General features: G+C 37.7%; 1 protein-coding gene across 5 annotated transcripts in view; it reads right to left on the reverse strand.

The window, feature by feature from the left end:
* The window catches only part of ADGB (androglobin), a 159,176-nt gene extending 138,940 nt beyond the window's left edge, over positions 1 to 20,236 (reverse strand). For 2 of the 5 annotated variants that reach the window (XM_027603364.2, XM_027603362.2), the window contains exon 1: positions 19,845 to 20,234. In XM_027603364.2, coding sequence (XP_027459165.2) covers positions 19,845 to 19,918 — 74 coding nt within the window. In that variant the 5' untranslated portion in view covers positions 19,919 to 20,234. Of the gene's footprint in view, positions 1 to 19,844 lie in introns of all 5 variants that reach the window. The other 3 variants (XM_027603366.2, XM_027603363.2, XM_027603365.2) reach the window with 3 other exon arrangements.
* Between the last annotated feature and the right edge of the window lie 408 nt (positions 20,237 to 20,644).

Raw genomic sequence — 20,644 nt, forward strand, 5'->3', positions numbered from 1 at the left:
ACTAATTGGCCTACTTTCCTTGTAACATGTCAAATTTGATTTTATCTATATTGAAGATCACTTTCAAAAGACTCTCATTTGAGGTATCTTATATCAGCCCAATAGCTCACCTATAGTGTTACACACACAATATAAACAATAGTCAAATACAGCCCAATGTCAAATATACTGTAGACCTCAAAAGATCATGCACAAATATGTTGCTTTTGAAACCGTCAGCACAGTATGCCTTTGACGCTCGCTGCCAGAACGTGCCTGCGGCTATGGTATAGCAGAGACCCTTAACCACTCAAAGCACATTATTCCTGGTTTCATCAATTCTGAGAACAAGCTAATTTTTAAACACATAAGTAGCTCAGGACTTTTGAAGATTTAAGAACTGGTAATACAGGGAAATAAATGTTGCCAAATTCTAGAAAACTCATATGTGCAAAGAAATCAAATCTACACACTAAAATATCAGGGGGGTACCAAGACTTATGTTATTCACATAGCAATATACCCAAGTACTAGCTAATGATTCAATCCATTAAAATTACAAGTTGTATAAAAAATTTGAAAGATAACTATATCCTCGAAATATATGGCTAAACACTCCCTTCTACACGGTGAGTCTAAATATGCTATTGAGATAGAGGAAGTCTCACTGACATTTTTAGGAGAGGCTAGAAATCTGTAGACAAATATATTTGTGGAAATTTATTATTTTAAAAAAACTTAACGTCAATGGGGAATGTTTATCACATAAAGCCTGTACATTCAAAATGCCAAATGATATTTTAAAGGAAAATGGTGCTTGGAGGGAGAAAAAGAATTCCACAGAGCCAGACAACAGGCTGATTTCCAGAGTGGATATATAAAATGTAAAGGTACTCCTGGGGAAAAGAGAAGCATGGCAGAAAGGAAGCAAATTTATAACAGCAGGTCAAGTTGGACAGAATAGTCTGACATGAAAATGATATATTAAGTATGCAACAGATACAAAAGTATTAAGGTGATTATATATAATATATAATATATGTAATTAATAGATATATTAATTATATATATAGTTGTAATTGAAATGAATTGATCATGATTAAAAGCCATTGAAAAATGTGAATGAGTGTTTTCAGAGGCAGGAAGTGGGCAAAATGGATGAAGGTGGTCAAAAGGTATAAACTTCCAGTTATAAAATAACTAAGTCATGAGGGTGTGATGTACAGCATGATGACTACGGTTAATAACACTGTACTGCATATTTGAAAGTTGCTAAGAGAGCAGATCTTAAAAATTCTCATCACAAGAAAAAAATTTTGTAACTATGTATGGTGATGGATGTTAACCAGACTTAACCGTGGTGATCATTTCTCAAACTATGTATGGTGATGGATGTTAACCAGACCTAACCGTGGTGATCATTTCTGTGGTGATACAAATATCAAATCAGTGTGTTGTACACCTGAGCTAATATAATACTATATGTAAATTATACCTCAGTTAAAAAAAGAAGTCAATGTACTAATTACAGAAAGAACCTGTAGGGGTGCATAGGGAGTTGATAGTATAATCTACAAGTAGGTACTGGAATTAGATTTGAGCAGTGGTAGTCCAAGCTTAAAAATCTGTAAGTCCATTTTGGAAAAGAAGCTAAGTTTACCCTGTAAATGTCAAGAGACCAGAAATAGGCTTCATAAATGAGAAAGTGGCTAGAGTTACTCATAAGCTCCTAGCTTTGAACTAAGGCTCTCACTATAGTTTATGGCCTAACAGTCAATGTGCCACTTTCCTGTGATTCTCTGAGGAAATAGGCTGGCTAAAAGAGGGAAAAAATGGGGGGCGCCTGGGTGGCTCAGTTGGTTAAGCGACTGCCTTCGGCTCAGGTCATGATCCTGGAGTCCCGGGATCGAGTCCCGCATTGGGCTCCCTGCTCGGCGGGGAGTCTGCTTCTCCCTCTGACCCTCCTCCCTCTCATGCTCTCTATCTCTCATTCTCTCTCAAATAAATAAATAAAATCTTAAAAAAAAAAAAGAGGGAAAAAATGGGAATGCGGGTGGCCTCTACCACAATGGGTGTGGTATCAGGGATAGCACTTCCCACATAGGAGAAAAGCCTTCAACCGCCCAATGCTAAAACGTGGGTGGGGGGCAGGATAATATAAAAATACACTTACTAGTCAGAAAAGATTCTGTGTTTATATTGGGACAGTGTGCTAGAGTCAGTAACACGTTGGTCCCTCAATCATTTAGTAACTGAATTGTGGTTAAGTCCTAGGGTTTTCAGAGAGGTCAGAGTTCAAAAGGAGAGAGATATTCCTCAGAAACCTCAAAAAAGCAGCTGTTTGCCAACTGACAAGGAAATATTTCAATATTGTAACAACTGTCCTGTCCTTTCCAGTAGTGTATCACAACTGATGTCACAATGGGTAGGGAGTGACTCATTCTGGAAAACCATCCAAACCACATGGCAAAGAACAGTATACGTGAGTTTAAAATATCTACAAAATATGAACTAAAAAACAAACATTAAAAAGGAAAAAAACAAATTTAAAATTACAAAGGACAGTAAATAAAATAAAAAAAGAAAAGAAAAGAATGTAGCAAACTTAAAACGTTTTTAAATGTTTAGAAATACTGAAAAAATAAAGGAGGGAAAGTCCTGCTTTGCAACAAGCACAGAGAGATATTAAGCAAACAAACAAAAAACAAGATCAATGTGAACAAAGATATATTGATTGGAAAATTTTAGCAATGACAACTTCAGCTGTTGAAAGAATAGACTAAATAAAGCCAAAGAAAGGCGAGGACTAGTGATTTAGAAGGTAGAATTTTTAAAATCAAGTGTTGGAAACAGACTCTTAACTACAGAGAGCAAAGCAATGGTTACCAGAGGGGAGGCAGGTAGGTGGGGGATGGGCTAAATAGGTGGTAGGGATGAAGGAGTGCATGTGTGATGACCACAGGTGCTGTACAGAAGTGTGGAATCACTATACTGTACACCTGAAACTAATATTACACTGTATGTTAATTGAATGGAATTCAAATACAAGCTCAAAAAAATAAAATAAAGGATTTGTATAGATAAAGAGAGAGAAAATGTGAACTAAGCAAATGGATAGATTGGAAAACTCCAGTGTATGCCTAAAAGAAGGCCCAGACAGGTAATATAGTTAAAATAGGGGTGGGGAGAAATATCTGGAAATATAACTGCTTAAAAATGTTCAGAATTGATGGAAGATATGTCTTCAAATGGAAGAAAGTACATCAAGCAATAACAAAGGATAAATGGGAGGTCAGGGGGTGGAAATCTGTGTCTAGATACATCAACTAAAACTGCAGAAAACTATGAAAATTAAAATCTATATACTGAAAGAAATGACAAATTACCTAAATATAAAAACAACCAAATTGACAGTAATAACAGTCACGGTAAAGGAAGGAAGTGATATCATCAAAGCTGAGGTAAAATAACTGTCGATCTCAAATTAAGATCCAATTAAACTCTTATTTAAAAGTGAGGTCGAAACATTTATCTTAAATTATATAAAAACATTTAAAATTGTGAGTTTACCATAATAGATTCCTATAAAAATATTTACTGAAAGATTTATCTCAGGAAAAAAGGAAATGAACTCAGATTGAAAGTGTGGACTACAAATAGCAATGGTAAACAAATGAGTCAATACAACATTCTGGTAAAACTCTAAGAAGTATTTCCTACTAACAAATAATGATAACAATAACTTTGTGTTTTTAAAAGCTACGAAAAATAAATGAGATGGGAGGATGCCTGGGTGGCTCAGATGGTTAAGCATCTGCCTTTGGCTCAGGTCATGATGCCAGGGTCCTGGGATCGAGTCCCGCATCGGGCTCCCTGCTCCTTGGGAGCCTGCTTCTCCCTCTGCTTCTCTCTCTCTCTCTCTCTCTCCCTCTCTCTCTCTCCTCCTCTGTCTCTCATGAATAAATAAATAAAATCTTTAAAAAAAAAAAAAATGAGATGGGAGAGGGAGTTCTGAGGGACACCAGTGTGCCTGTTTTTTCTTTAGGAATAATGCTGAGTAACTGTAAACTATATAGGAAAGTATTTGAAGATAAATGTGTTTTAAAAAAACAAGCATTGTCTTAGTCAGTTTGGGCTGCTATAATACCATATACATAATACCACGGACTGTGTGGCTTATGAACAACAGAAATTTATTCCTCACAGTTCTGGAAGCCAGAAGTCTGACATCAAGGTGCCAGGATGGTCAAGTTCTAATGAGAGATTTCCTCTGGATTGCAGATGACCAAGTCCTCATTATGTCCTCACATAGTGGAAAGAGAGCTAGAGAGGACAGAGATGTCCTCTTCTTTAAAAAAAAAAAAAAAAAAATCTATTTATTTATTTGAGAGAGTGCATGAGTGGGGGGATGGGCAGAGGGAGAGAGAGAATCTTCAAGCGACTCCCCACTGAGCACGGAGCCCCACACGGGGCTCGATCCCACAATCCATGAGATCATGACCTGAACCAAAACCAAGAGTCAGATGCTTAACTAACTGAGCCACCCAGTTGCCCCTCTCTCTATCCTTTTCTTAAAAGGACGCTAATCCCATTCATGAGAGCATCACACTCACAGACCTCATTACCTCTCAAATACCCAATGTCCAACACCATTATATTTGGATTAGAGTTTCAATATACAAATTTTAGGGTAAACAAACATTCAGTCCATTGCAAAGACACTTTAAGAAATAAAATATAAAACTTCCAAACTGAGAAAGAACAGAAAGAATGGACTTGACATTAGGGAACAACTCAGTATAAACTCTGCCTTAGGTAGACAGGTCATTGAGAATGCAGAATTCTTTTAGTGAAGATCAAATCAACCAATCTGTCTGAAGACTAAGACATTTTAGAAAAATACTGTTTCCAAATAAGAAAGGAATCTCACTCAACCAAACAGTACACTTATTTTTAAATAACATTTATTGAACACCTGCTCTGTGACAAGCACTGTGCTAGATGATAGGGTTACAGACTCATAAATACATGTCTCTGCTCTTGAGTTTATTTTGGAATTCAAACAGGTAAACAGATGATGTCAATATAATGTCGTATATGCAGAGATGGAAGCATTCACAGATGGCATTGTGCCCAGTGTAAGGCAATTAGAAAAAACTTCCTGCGATAAATAGCATCTGAGTTGTTTTGAAGGATAAAGAGAAATTTTCCAGGTTGTAAAAGCAGAAAGGGCATCAGTAAGAAAAGAGAATAGCATAAGAGACAGTAGAGAGGAAAGAAACAGCAGAGTGGGTGCAGAGAACTATGAGCTTTTCTGCACTGCATGAGCAGACAGTGTAAAGCAGTGGGGAAATCAGGTTGGAAACAAATACAAGGTAAGCAGGCAGGCAGCTCCCCACTGAGGGCCTTGCTGATGAGCTTGGCCCTTATTTTCTAGATAGTGTTGACTTTTTCCACTGTACAAAGATGACCATTTTATTCTTAGATATATATTATGTAATGTTTACCCATAATGGGCCATCGGTTTAAAATAGGAAGCTTGGGGAACACTCAAGTTTCAATACAACTCAAAAATGAGCACAAAGATAATAATTATGAAAATGTCATTTAAGATAATCCTCATCACATCTGTAAGTTAAATTAAAATTCTTACAACAAAATGTCTCTACTACATCAAAAACCAATATTTAAGAAGATAAATATATATTGGCAATTACATATAATTTGGGATTTCACTTTTAGGGAAAAAATTGTATCCATACTTGCAATATATTATTTGTGGATATATATTTGTAAATACTGCTTCAAACGCTCCCATCTTAATATTTAGAAATAAAATGTAAGATTTAGGTAATAAACCTAAGAGATATCATGTTCATTTCAGTTGCAATAACAGGGACTGAATTTATCCTCCCACCTAAGGCAACCAAAAACCTGGGCAAAACACATAAAACTGGTTTTCAGACAGACATCAAGTGATGAAAGATGGTGATTCTGAAAAGATAGGAGCCAAATGAGGTGAGCCTTATAACTGCCTCAGCTTATGGTTGTGAGAAGAGTTTGGGGCTGCAGTGCAGAGAGGTCATCCAGGCATATCTCAGCAGATTCCTTGAGTAGAGGAGCAGGAGGTGAAGTCTGGGAGAGACCATAGCAGCTAGAGTTTGCAGGACAGAGACCAGAACAGAGAGCTTACCAGAAAACTGCTGAGATCTTCAGAGGGTCACCCATTCCATATATATATATATATATATATATATATATATATATATATATTTATATTTATATATTTAAGATTTTTTTTTATTTATTTATTTGACACAGAGAGAGAGGGAACACAAGCAGGGGGAGTGGGAGAGGGAGAAGCAGGCTTCCCCCCTGAGCAGGGAGCCCAATGTGGGGCTTGATCTCAGGACCCTGGGATCATGACCTGAGCTGAAGGCAGACACTTAACGACTGAGCCACCCAGGAGCCCCTCCATATATATTTTAGCATGAGTTTTTCCATTTATGCAAAAAACAAAAATCACTGATATTTTAATAGGAATTGCATTTAATCTGTAGATTGCTTTGGGTAGTAATGACATTAAAATGTCATTAAGTCTTTCAGTCCATGAACATGGGATGTGTTTCTATTTTTTTATGCCTTTAATTTCTTTTAGCAATGTTGTGTAGTTTTCATTGTACAAGTCTTTCACCTCCTTGGTTAGGTTAGTTCCTAAGTATTTTATTCTTCTTGGTGCTATTGTAAATATTGCTTTTGTCATTTTCTTTTCAGATTATTCACTGCTCATGTATAGAAATGCAACAGATTTTTGTGTGTGACATCTGTGAAAACAGATTTTCATGAACTTTGTATCCTGCTACTTTGATGAATTTATTTATTCTAACAGGTTTTTTGTGGCATCTTTAGCATTTTCTACATGTAAGATCATATCATCTGCAAACAAAATTCTACTTTCTCCTTTACAATTGGGATTATTTTCTTTTCTTGCCTAATTGCTCTGGCTAGAACTTCTAGTCCTATGTTGAACAGAAATAGTTAAGGTGAGCACCCTTGTCTTGTTCCTTATCTTAGAAGAAATGCTTTTAGCCTTTCATCATTGAGTATGATATCCTCCATGGGCTTTTCATATATGGTTTTATTATGCTGAGGTACTTTCCTTCTATTCTTAGTTTGTTGAGTGTTTTTATCATGAAAGGGCAAGGAATTTTGTCAAATGCTTTTTCCTAATTAATGGAGATAATTGTGTGGGTTTTATCTTTATTCTGTTTATATGGTGTATCATATTGATTTATTTTCATGTGTTAAACCATCCTTGCATTCCAAGAATAAATCCCACTTGGCTGTGGTGTATACTCTTTTCATTACATCACTGAATTCTGTTTGCAACAATTTTGTTGATGATTTTTGCCTCAATGTCAATAAAAGATTTTGGTCTCTATCTGGCTTTGTTATCAGGGTAATGCTTGCCTCATGGCATGAATTAGAAAATGTTTCCTCATCTTCAATTTTTTGTAAAAGTTTGGGAAGGATTGGTATTAATTCTTCTTTCAGTGTTTGGCGGAATTCATCAATGCAGCCGTCAGGTCCAAACCCTTTCATTTTGAGAGATATTGATTTGATTACTGATTAAATTTCCTTACTAGTCATAAGCTTATTTAGATTTTCTGATTTTCATGAGTTAGTCTCGTAGGTTTTGTATTTCTAGGAACTTGTCTACTTCATCTGGGTTATCTAATTTGTTGGCATACAACAGTTCATAGTACTCTTGTAATCCTTTTTATTTGTATAGAACTGGTGGCGATGTCCTCACTTTCATTTCTGATTTTAGTAATTTGAGTTTTCCCTCTTTTTTTCTTATTCCACCTACATAAACATTTGTCAATTTTGTTGATCTTTTCAAAGAACCAATTTTTGGTGTATTGATTTTATTTATTGTTTTTCTATCTTCTATTTCATTTATTTATGCCCTAATCTTTATTTTTCCTTTCCTTCTACTTACTTTGGGTTTTGTGGATGATAAAAATAGGACTAGCCTTATGTGAATCTTCCAATCCTTTTGGGTACTTTATTCTTTGACCTTGAGTAGTTTCTCATGCACATGAGATTTTTTAAAAAATGATAGAAATACCTGAAATGAAAACTAAAATGTTTGAGAAAAAAATACTGAAGATTAATGAACTTAAAAAGATAGCAACAGAAATAGCCCAAAATGAAACATAAAGAAGAATTGAAAATGAACAGAGCATCAGTGAATTCCAGGACAAGTTCAAACAATCTAGGGATTATTTGTGTCCTCAAAGGAGGGATTGGAGGAAGAAAAAAAATATTTGAAGAAATTATGGTCAAAATTTTTAAAATTTCAATGCAAACTACAAACCCACAAGTTCAAGAATTTCAATTAACCCCAAACTCAAGAAACATAAAGAGTATTATGCTTAGGTACAACATAAGCAAATGACTCAAAAGTTGTGTTTAAAAAAAAAAAACAAAAAAACCCTAGTAGCTGGAGGAAAAAAAAAAAAGACACATATTACATACAGAGGAACAAAGTAAAAGGAAAAACAGCAAATTCCTCTTAAAAACAATGTAAGGGAATGGGGAATATCTTTTAAAAATTAAAAGGAAAAAATCTGTCAAGCTAGAATTCTACACCTAGGAAAAATATTTCTAAAAAGTGAAAGTGACATAAACACTTTTTTCCTGACATAAAGAGCTGAAAGCATTCATCAGCAGAAAATCCTTAGCACAATAAAAAAATAAAAGAAGGCCTTTAAGCAAAAGAAAAAAAATGATACCAGATGGAAAATCAGTAAGGCTGCAGAGGATACAGTATAGAGAACACTATCCAATATAGAACAATATCCATTAAAATTGACCTAATTGACATTTATAGAACATTCATCACAACAGGATGCACATTCTTTTCAAGAACACACATTATATTTATGAAGATAGACCACAATCTAAGACACAGAGTGTCTCAACAAATTTAAAAGAATTCAAATTATAAAAAGTAATCATCCCTGACCAATGAAATTACACTAGAAATCACTAAGAAAAAAATCTGGAAAATTCTAAGATATCTAGAATTTAAACAAAACACTTATGATTAACCAATATGTTAAAGAAGAAATCAAAAAATAAGTTAGAAAGTATTTGAACTGAATAAAAATGAAGAAAACGTTAAAATTTACAGAATGCTACTAAAGCAGTACATAAGGGAGAAATGATAGCACAAAAAAATATTAGGAAAGAGTCAAAGTCTCAGTTTCTACATTAAACTGGTAAAATCAAAAGTAAATAAAGCAAGGAAATTAAGATTAGATCAGATCAACAGAACTAGAAAATGGAAAAATGATAGAGAAAAATCAATGAATCCAAAATCCAGTTCTTTGAGATCATCAAAATTAATCAAACTCTGGTCCAATTGATTAGGAATATAAGACGGAAGACACACACTACCAATATCAGAAGTCAAAGTGGGGACATCACTACTGATTCTAGACATCAAAAGGAGAATAAAGAAATATTACAAACAACCTTAAGTCCATATATGCAATAACTTAGATGAAATGGAACAATTCCTTGAAGGATATAAACTAAGAATAACTCACTAAAGAATTGACAGGTTGGATTAGAGATACTGAATATCCCTGTGTCTATTAAAGAAAATAAATTTATCACTAAAAACTTCCCTACGAAGAAAAGTCCAGGTCCAAACAACTTCATTGGTGAAGTGTCTAGGTCCAAACGGCTTCACTGGTAAAGTCTACTACTAAATATTCAAGGAAGAAATAATACCAATTCTACACTACCTGCTAGCAGCAACATGGAAGAATATGAAAATAAAATAAATATAATGAATGAAAAAAACATACAAAAAGTATGCATGATTCCATTTATATAAAACTATAGGAAAATGAAAACTAATCTATAGTGACAGAACCCAAAAGAGGGGTTGCCTGGAGACTGGCGTGAGGAAGGGACAGAAGGTGGAGATCACCAAGAAATCACAGAAACCTTTTTGAATGGTAAATCTGTTCATTGTCTTAATCATGTTGATGTTTTCATGTGTGTAGGTGTACTTCAGAACTTATCAACGCACATCCTTTAAACACATGGAATTTACTGTATGTCGGAATTACATCAATAAACCTGTTTTTAGGGGCACCTGGCTGGCTCAGTTAGTTAAGTGTCTGCCTTTGGCTCAGGTCATGATCCCAGGGTCCTGGGATGGAGCCCCATGTCAGGCTCCCTGCTCAGTGAGGAGTCTGCTTCTCCCTCTTTCTCTACCCCTCCTCCCACTTGTGCTCTCTCCCTCTCTCTCCCAAATAAATAAATAAAACCTTTTTAAAAAAATTTAAAAAATAAACCTGTTTTTAAAAAAGAAAGAAAAAGAGGGGTGCCTGGATGGCTCAGTGCATTAAGCGTCCAACTCTTGATCTCGGCTCAGGTCTTGATCTCAGAAATAAAAAGAAAACAAGCCTGGGGATTATAAAAGGCAAATTAAGGAAATTCCAAACAACATACTGTGATAGCAATATTATCTGTTCCTAGAGTCATAATACATAGTAAAATTAAATCCACATTGTATGATATATTTGATTACTGAGTTATGTGCAATAAAATATATTTTGATTACATATTTTGTCTTTCATGTATACCTATTCCTGGTAAATTAAATACCCTGAATAATTTGGAATTGGGAAGAAGTCAAAACTATCTTTATATATAATGAAAGTAGTCCATAATTGTATTAAAATGTATTTTATAATCCAATTATTAATAAAACATGAATAAATAATTTTTAAAACTTAAAAACACATTAATCACATACCTTGCAAAGATGACAAAATGATTTTTTAAAAATTCTTAAATCAATTAAGAAGATTAAATAATACAATAGAAAATGTCTAAGAGTTGAAAACCTTCAAAGAAAACTTTAGCTGGTACAGTCATTAGAGACGACTTTTAAGTAAAAAAAAAAAGAAAAAGAAAATCAGAAGCTGATTTACATATACACAGTTCTATATGTGCTTTAATTAGATTATTTTCACTGTGGGGATTAAAACCTCAATCCATTGAGGGTCTGGAATTTTGCCATTGTTTTCTTCAAGCATGCTGTTCAGAGTAAAGACACGATTTCATTCATGGTGGGAAGCAGTTTATTTGTCCACTGTGCAATCAGCATGCGTTCTTAAGTAGTGTCAGCTAATACCCTGAAGGAATTAGAGTATGAACAGAATGACACAATTGACTTAATTTGGGTTGGGGCATTCTGAGCCGTACTCTTCAGAAACCTCACATATGTAAGGAAATAAATTGCGATCTTAAAAAATTCTCAATTAAAAATAGTTCGGGCGCCTGGGTGGCTCGGTCGGTTGGGCGACTGCCTTCGGCTCAGGTCATGGTCCTGGAGTCCCGGGATCGAGTCCCGCATCGGGCTCCCTGCTCGCTGGGGAGTCTGCTTCTCCCTCTGACCCTCCCCCCTCTCGTGCTCTCTCTCTCTCATTCTCTCCCTCTCAAATAAATAAATAAAATCTTTAAAAAAAATAGTTAAAGCCAGCTGGTCATGCTGACCTTTTCTTCCCTTGGTTTTATTAAAATTATTTAGTTGGACACTTAATTGTAAAAGTTCACCATTTATCTGTTTTTTTCAATATATTGTGCTTGAGTAAATACGAAGATCAGTAAGACTCGGTTTCTGTTCTCAAATAAAATTAGTGAGAATCAATACACACAGTGCGAAAACCGCAAAGGCAAAAGTGAAAGGGCTTGAAAAAAGTTAAAAACCATGTGCTTTCTCAGCATAGCAGAGGGGGGAAATGGTTTCCACCTTAGCAAATCAATGATGGCTGCAAGGAAAAGCAGGTCTTAAGATATTCATAGAACGGCATGGGTAGGCTGAAAGCAACTAGAAGCAGAGAAAAGAGGCTGGGGAAAGGCACAGAGGTAGAAAAGCGGAAGAATGTCCGTTGTATGTTAGTGTTGGGTTGGTAACAGAGACTAGGAGGGAGTCAGGGTGGGCTATGGCCCTGCCAACTAGCTCGCGTGCTCTCTCTCTCTCTCTCTCTCTCTCTTTTCCTCCCTCCCTTCCTTCTTTCTTTCTTGTGTAAAGCAGGAACATCCTCCTAGTGGAATAGTATGTTGAGAAGATTACTAACTGTACTGCATATAAAGAAGATTAGAAAGAGACTGAAGGGAGAAAGCAAGGAAGTTGGAATGCTTTCTCAGTGCTTCTATCTGGAGTTATTAAAAGACCCAAACTAGAAAATGACAGGGAAGAAAAGGAAGGGTGAGCCAGGCTAGAGAAGCAATTTGAAGGTAAAATCAAAAGAACATAGAGACCAACTGGATGCGATGGGCAGACAGGGGAAAGTCAAGCATGACTGAACTTTGGAGTGTCAGCGAGGATGGTAGTAAGATTCTTTAAAAATGAACCACACGGGAAATACATACATTTGGGAGAAAAAAATGACCTCCATTTTGGACATATTTAACTTGGAGCAGTAGAGCACCTCCATCCAAGTGGATTTGTCCACTTGAACTTGAGCTCAATTGCATAAGGACCACAGATGCTAATTTAGTCCACTTTAATCAGTGGTGACTGTTTTAGATGATCAAAGGGAGATAAGAGGATCGACGGGAGGAGAAGCGAGTAAGACCACTGCAGAATGACTTAGGCAGGCCATGATTAATGACCAAGGCAGGCGCAGGCCAGGGAGGAGAGACTTCTGGGAAAGGGCAAGAGAGGTGGGATTCAGCCCGAGAGCTGCATGCTGCCCTGTGAGGCCGCTGAACTCTCTGGAGAGACAGGAGGGGCTGGGAGAGCAGAAGAAGAGGCCTCTGCGTCTGCTTCTCCGGCCCCAAGTCAGAGTACCCAGGCCACTAGGACCTTACGCTTCTGCCATTTCCCAGGATCTGACACCTTCCAGCTGCAAAGCTGGTATTTATAAAGAGCAAGCACAAAACCTATTTGTTTGTTTGTTTACTGCAACTCCAGCTAGTTTCCTCATGACCTCATTCTTTGTCGATGGTGCAAACCAGTCCTTAATTCCTCCTGGACTTTGACCCAGAGTGAAGCAAACATGGGGGCTGATTCATTCATTATAATAGTACATAGAAAGGGCCCTGTTGGCAGTGTGTGCAGTACAGCCTTCACCTTTGACCTTGACTTTACCTGCTTACACTCTCACTGTGTTTCTGGCTCATACCTGGGACCAAAGCAAGCAAAACAGCTCAGAGTTCCCGCTTCCCCTCCTTTTGCCTCCGGATCTACAAGGTTTTACGAGCTGGAGACTTTCTCACTAATTTATAACTAACCTCGATAGGTTTCCTCCCCTCAGATTCAGTAGGTAGCTCCTCCAAATACCGTCATAAGCAATTGCCCTCAGAGACAAATGCTGTAGAGAGTCTGAAGATGAAGAGAACAGAGAGGCTCTGGGCTGACCTGGCCTCTGAGAGTCTCCAATGCAGGCTGTGGATGGCAGCCACGACCCCGAAGAAATGAGGGTGGAAAAGGCACGTTGATTTTTTTTAAGAACTACAACCAGAGTAATATATGTAATTCTGATATTCATCCTTATCAGAAGGGTGGCATAAAAATAATTACAAAATACTTGGACCACCGCATTTGTTTTGACACCAGCAAAAACAAAAAACAGACAAAAAAACCCCATTCAAAATAGAAGTATGTTTGCTTTAAACATGTGGCATGTGTGAATGCAGCCCTACGAATTAGCAGAGTTGCAGCCCCGGAACTTGGAATTAATTAGCCTGGACCTATCCTGAAAAGGAATGTTAACACAATTTCAAAGCACCTACTTGGATACTTCTTAGGACGACATAGGGGTACCTTTGTTAAGGGTGATAGTAATATTTCTATCCAATCTTTCACATTACACAGAACATATCAAATTATACAACTCATATTGAAGACTTATTTTTAATGTCTTAGATACACTTTTTTAGTCACTTTATCTCACACCAAGTAGTATAATCAGTTTATAGGTTATTTAATCCCTTGAATTAAATAACCTGTGACCTGAAAATGTCAAAGAAATATTAAAGTCAATTAAAATATTTTTAAATCATCACCTTTGATAAATGCAATATTAGTTTGCACATCTAGAAGCATTAGCAACAGTGCTACTAGTTTCAAAGTACACATCTGATTATGTTTTTTAGGGAACAATGAAATACAAATTCCATGAGTTTATAAACTTAAATCTTTTTAAGGTAACTTCTACTTCTCTAATAATGTTACTAAGTCAACTTTAGAGGGAACCGTTTCTTCCCCAAAACTAAACAAACTAAAAATTGGGTGATCTTAAAAAAAAAAAGAAAAAATAGATTTCACTGCCAGAGATGATTCTTAAACCATATCAAATCTTAATAAATTTTTAAATGCTCAGATTAGGTTTATTTTAAAGGGAGAGCCAATGGCGTACCCCAAGACGAATGTGGTACTTCCATCTTCATTAAGCAGAAATTTAGGCCTGAGATTTTATATTTAAAGATATGCAACAGACATTTACATAATGCCCTGGGGTGTGCCAAGGGTTACCCTGTGTTCTGGGGTGTGACCGACAGGCCCTCTTCTCTCTGGGCTCCCCAAGCCTCACTCTGGTTCTGACCCAGAAGGCTTTATGACCAAGCCTTCAGAAATTTGTCATTGAATTTTATTTACACTTTTCTCTTGTCTTTTCAGACAGGGTGGCATCGTTACCTGGACATTACAACAAATATTACCACTGCAACTGAAGATCAGAAATTTGGCTTTTGTAGTCTTTGACCACAAAATTACCTTACAGATCAGCTCTGCACCCATCTTTAAAAATGTCCCTCACTGGGGCAACTGGGTGGCTCAGTCAGTTAAGCGTCTGCCTTCGGCTGAGGTCATGATCTCAGGGTCCTGGGATCGAGTCCCACATTGGGCTCCCTACTCGGCTGGGAGTCTGCTTCTCTCTCTCCCTCTGCCCCTTCCCCCTGTTCATGCTCTCTCTTTCAAATAAATAAATAAAAATCTTTAAAAAATAAAAAAAAATAAAAATAACAAAAATGTCCCTCACTAGTAGCTGGAGGGGAGGTCGGTGGGGGAAAGGGATATTTGGGTGATGGGTACTAAGGAGGGCACCTGATGTCAGGAGCCCTGGGTGTTATATGCAACTGATGAATCACTAAATTCTACCTCTGAAACTAATTTTAAAAAAATGTCCCTCACTATCATTGAGAGTTTCCCTTTAACAATGTCCCTCACTGTCATCGAGAGCTCCCCAAATCAGGTATTCCCCATTACCTCAGAACACCACTCATTTCTTGCTACTATGATTCTTAATCCATCATAAAGTCCATGCAGACAATTGTTGAATTATTCTTCATAAATCATCATTTTAATATAGAAACACATCTGTGTTTTCCCTTACAGTTCAAATCCCTTAATAAAGTTTAAATCCCTGAATCTGTCCCTCTCATTCTGCTGCATATGCATTTTAGATGCTTTAGGGGCCAGTACATTCAGACACAGACTACACCAGCCATCTGGTTGGCTTTCTATGCCGTACACAGCCCCATAGCCTGCCCTGACCATCTCACCAACCTGCACCTTCTGAATCGGGGATTGGCTGGTCGAGGAGTGAAGACAGACCAGCCCCGGTTGGAAGTGACCTTTCTGTCCTCTCCCTCATAGAGCCATCACTGTAGGACTCTCATGAGGGCTCTCATCTAATCCCATGCCAACATCTGGCTCCTTCAGTTATTTCCAACAAGTACTCCCTGACCAGTGTGGCAGCATCATATACTTCCTAGTTACTTCTGTGTGAATCTTAGGGGATGTTTTTCCTCCCAAATCACATATGCCTGGAGAGAAGTTACCATGTTTCACAATTCCTTGTCTTCTCAGACCTACCAGTGACTTGGGCGTGAGAAATACACATGGAACAGTCGAGAAATGGACATAAAGAATAAGCTTTCCTCTAAGGAAGCTTCTGTCACAGGAGCTAACCTTTTAAATTTGTTAACTGACCTTAGTCGTTGGGGTCCAGAGAGGTCATCTGGGGAAATCACAAAACCTGCTGGCTCTTACCTTTGCATTCCCGTGTGGAGCTGTGAGGACAGGGTGTGGTGCCAGAGGGCACCTTCCCACTCTCTTCTGGGGAATTTCTTCCCTGATCTCTGAAGGTGGAGGAACATATTATCTACCATAACTGTGGCACGTTTTCATTTAATCTGCTCTGCCTCTTGAACCTCTGATAGCCAAGAACCCACTTAATTTAATCCTCAGTAAGATATATATTCTTCTATTTTATGTTGCTTTTATAACACTGATCACAATTCGCCTTCTGTAATAGTCCTGTTTTCAAATTCTCATATGGACTGATATGTTATTCTTTTTTGAGAAGTCTACAAAATATTTAGATGTGCGTTTCAGTCAGTAAGGATAGATTATTGAGCATTATGAAATAGATTTCATTCTCTTCTGGAAAGAGGGTTGATGATATTTCATCATCATTAAGAATCTAGAAGGTTGCGTAATTCTTGTTAGTTTAACAGATTATCTATTTGTTTGAGCTTGGTTTGAATGTGGTATTGGAAACGAAACAAAATTTTGTTTATTATAAACACCAAATTGTGTCTCTATCTCAAACTACCCATTAAAGTTCCAAATAGTTTGGTGTTTAAAAGTGTAAGCTTTAACACTTCTAATAACTACTAACTACTTAAAAGGCATACTTTCTTTTCTTTCTTTTAAGTTAGCCATGATCTACACAAAGGCTTATATTTAGTGCTTCCAAGAAAATCAAAGTTTTGACTTAGTGTCACTACAAATCCTTTTAATAGCATCTAACTAATGAAAGTAGCTTTGCCTTGCATATTAGTTTTCAAATTGATTAAGTTAGACTGGTTTATAATTTCTAATTATCACTAGATATTTGATAATGAAAGTTACAATTTGTGACAGTTGTTATGACAATTATTGTTCCTGAAAATAGAATTTTAAAAAGATAACTTCTACTGGAAAAATGAATTAAATCGAAGTGTTAAATACTTAACTGTAACAAAATTCCCTCACCCACTGTGGACACAGTGGAGTTTTTGTAAAAATCTGATGAAGTCATGCAAGTTTAGAGCTGGAGGGAAAAATAAAGAAGAAAAGGGAGGACAGAGGGTGTTGGATCTTTAATTAGGTGGTTCTTCATTTAAAGAAGAAAAACACTGAAAGTCAGAATAGAAAAATGACATGTTCAATATCACAAAAAATAAGTGCCAGAATGAACCCTATAACAGAGATTCCATCCTTCCTGAGACAGGAAAATAGACAAATGATAACAGGTGATTCTAATGTAAAGACTGACAACTCAGTTACCTGGCATAAGATTTCTTGATGATTCAAAGTCATATTGATGTGTGAATTTGGTCAGAGCTGGACATAGATGACTCTGTTTTCTCAGTTGTAACATCTCAGTTTTTGTACTTTGCCATCAGCAGATCAGATTAGAAAGGGAAGGAGAACCAGGCTTTAATCCAATTCAGAAGGAATGGAAACCAAGCTAGGTCACTAAACTATGAGCTCACTTAATCAACAAGTGGAAATGCTCAGCGTTGGCCACCACGCTAGGCAAGAGCCAGACATGGTATTTGTCCCCATTAGGACACATAATTTGAGGGAATAAAAGAGATATGCTGGAGATTGTTATTTTCAAGGCTCTGAAGACCCTTTCTCTCATTTCCATATTTAGGACCATGTTAGAGTTGGTTGCATTTATTGGATGTATAACCATAAGGTACAGTAAAATGATATAGAAAAGCTTACTGTAAATGTCCCCAGCCTATTTCAAGTGACAATTACACCGAAGGCTTGATAGACTTTGATCCCTAGGCCCCATGCTCGGTGACACCTTATCTTTTGATGATGACTTAGCCCGGTACCTATGATTGAATTTTCAGTAAAAATTTTGGAGGGAGACTTGATTTATAATAAACTTCACATTTTATCATATAATGCTACAGCAAAATCTAATGGTTTGATGTTTAATGCTCAATAGTTTCTAGCAAAGCCTAGATATTATATAACTATTTGCCTTTACTCTTCTATTTTCATAAATAGACACATACAGTTTTACTGATATAATTTCAACTCAAATATTTTCTGGAAGAAATAAACATGTTAGAAATAACATTATCATCTCAAAAAGCAATGGGAAGTACTCATGAGGAAAGAGTTACAATTTTACCAGCAAGCACCTTGTCTCTCATGTGACACAACCATCACTGGCCCAGGCCATGAACTGTGATTTATGGTATCTGGTTTGGTCAGTTTTGTTTTGTTTTTTTCATGGGAGTTAACAATCTCATCTCTTTCAGGATATAAACTCTTTAAAGTCAAAGATTTTCCCCAAAGCTCCTTTAGAGTTATGAAACTTCAACGTGCATTAATTATAACCATCATTGACTAAGGTTTTTTTTTATATTCAAAAATTCTTTTGCAACCCTGTTATAAACTCTTAATTATTGTCATTCATTCATTAAATAAGCATTTTTGAGTGTCTGCTATGTACAATCCAAGAATCACTTGATTCAATAGTGTATAAAATAAAAAAAGAAGAAGTTCTGTCCTTATGGAACTTACATTCTAACAGGAAGATATATAAATAAATATAATTTTTAAAAAGTAAAATATATAGTATGTTAAATGAATAAGAATTTCAAGAAAAATAAAGAAGCAAAAGAAAATAGGGAGGGATTTTTTTTGTCTTTCACAAGAAAATAGGGGTTGTGATTTTAAACCAGTTGGCCAAAGAAGCTGACACAAGAAAATGACATATAGGTACACACCTAAAGGAGGTGAGGGAGAAAACCATATAAAAATCTGGGGGGAAGAACTTCCCAGCAGTGGAAATAGCAAGTGCAAAGGCTCTGAGGTAGGAACAACACAGGGATGTTCCAGGGAGTGGAGACTAGTATGTGCAAGGGAGTGGTAAAGTTAGAAGAGTAATAGGGGTCTGATCCTATAGGGCCTTGTAAGACTTGGACCTAGAAGAATGGAAATCATTAGTAAATGTTGAAATGACCAGACTTATAAGATCTTGTTAAAATCACTTATATATGTAATATAGTGCCTGGAATTTAAGTTAATAAAGTGAATGGATCATCTGCCAGGTAGGTGGAAGCCTGCTTATGAACAAAGGCAGAACTGGAAACTAGAGAATCAGGAACATGGGGGTGCGTGTAGGAAAGGAGTTACATTAGTAACATGAACTATATATTTATAACATAAATATATATTTAACATGAACTTATATTTAACTATATATATATAGTTAAAAAGTTCTAACTTTTTAAAATTGTTTTACTTCTGATGTCATGTGATAAAAGTTCTTTAGTTGTTGGACGAGGCCGATAGAAACTAGGGACTCGCCATTAAGCTTTAAGGTCAAAGTTCTTTCTGTCTCTCCAGCTCTGTCTCTGTCTCTCTCTCTGTCATTATTGGGGCCAGGAAGATGTGACCCTAACTGGACATCCTTTGAGCTATGCCTCTTTCGTCAGGCAGCTGCACCCCAGGATGTGCCTGGGTGGCCTATGAAGATGGGGAGGGGTGGGAAGAGCGGGAGTTTCACTGAGGGAAAGCAGAAGTGCAGCTGGGTACCTGAGGCAGGGAAACCAGGGGCTCTGGGAAGGGGGCGGATGGAAGCAGGCATGCGGAAGGAACGGCAACAAGAATCTCCCAGAAAAGACAGAGAAGCTGCGAGGAGGCCAGTCCGACGCCCACCCTGGCCGAGCTTGCGGCAGGGAAGCAGCCCCATTTCGAGCGGTAAGGCCAAGGGTTAGGCCAGGGGTGGGACGGGCAGGCAGAGGTCCCTTACTCTTTAGATTTATCCGATCCGTGCGCCGAGTTGATACGATGCACCTCTTTCTTTTTGGTTTGTTTGGAGGCCATGGTAGAGGCGGCCCCGGGCCCCGGGCCCCAAGTGTGGACTGAACTGTGAGCGAGGAGCTGGCTCCGGGACGCGCTCCGCGTCTGCTGTTGTCAAGGAGACGGCGGCCGCCGGGCCGCAGCCGAGGGGCGGGTCCCCTGCGGCTCTAGCGCCGCGGCTCTGGGGGCGACGACTGGGGACGCCGGCGGGGCGAGCTCGGGTCTGCACATCCAGGTGGCCTAGGGGTTGGGTGTCTGGGGAGGAATCCGGGGGGGCCGGCAGCTCTTATAAACTGCAGCTCTATCAGGTCCACTCTACCTGGCTTTGCTCTTCAGTGATTTGAAGACGGCTTATGATGCGATGTCGCCTCTCCCCAGGTCTTCTCTCCGCTGAACCAGTTCTTTCAGCTATAACTAAGGAGGCATTATGGACGCTCTGAATTTGCTAATGGCTTGAAAAGGGCGGGTCCAGAAGAATAGAGTGGGTGCGGGGGATCCCTGCAGGGAAGGCAAGATCATGACACCTTTAGTTGCTCGAGTTTAGCTAATAATGAATGAAGTCTGTGATGACAAAGTCCAGTGTCTCCATTGTTCCTGAAAAAGAATAAATCCCAGTCATAGAGTGGAGAGGCTCTTGATACCCTCACTTGGGAAGGCACTGGAGCCAGAAGAAACAGAGCCAAGCAAACCAAGATCTATTAAGGTTCAAGCCTAATGCTCAGCCAGTCCATAGTGGTATTTATTAGTTGC

This window comes from Zalophus californianus, chromosome 7 (assembly GCF_009762305.2).
Source record: "Zalophus californianus isolate mZalCal1 chromosome 7, mZalCal1.pri.v2, whole genome shotgun sequence".
NCBI classification, from domain to species: Eukaryota; Metazoa; Chordata; class Mammalia; order Carnivora; family Otariidae; genus Zalophus; species Zalophus californianus.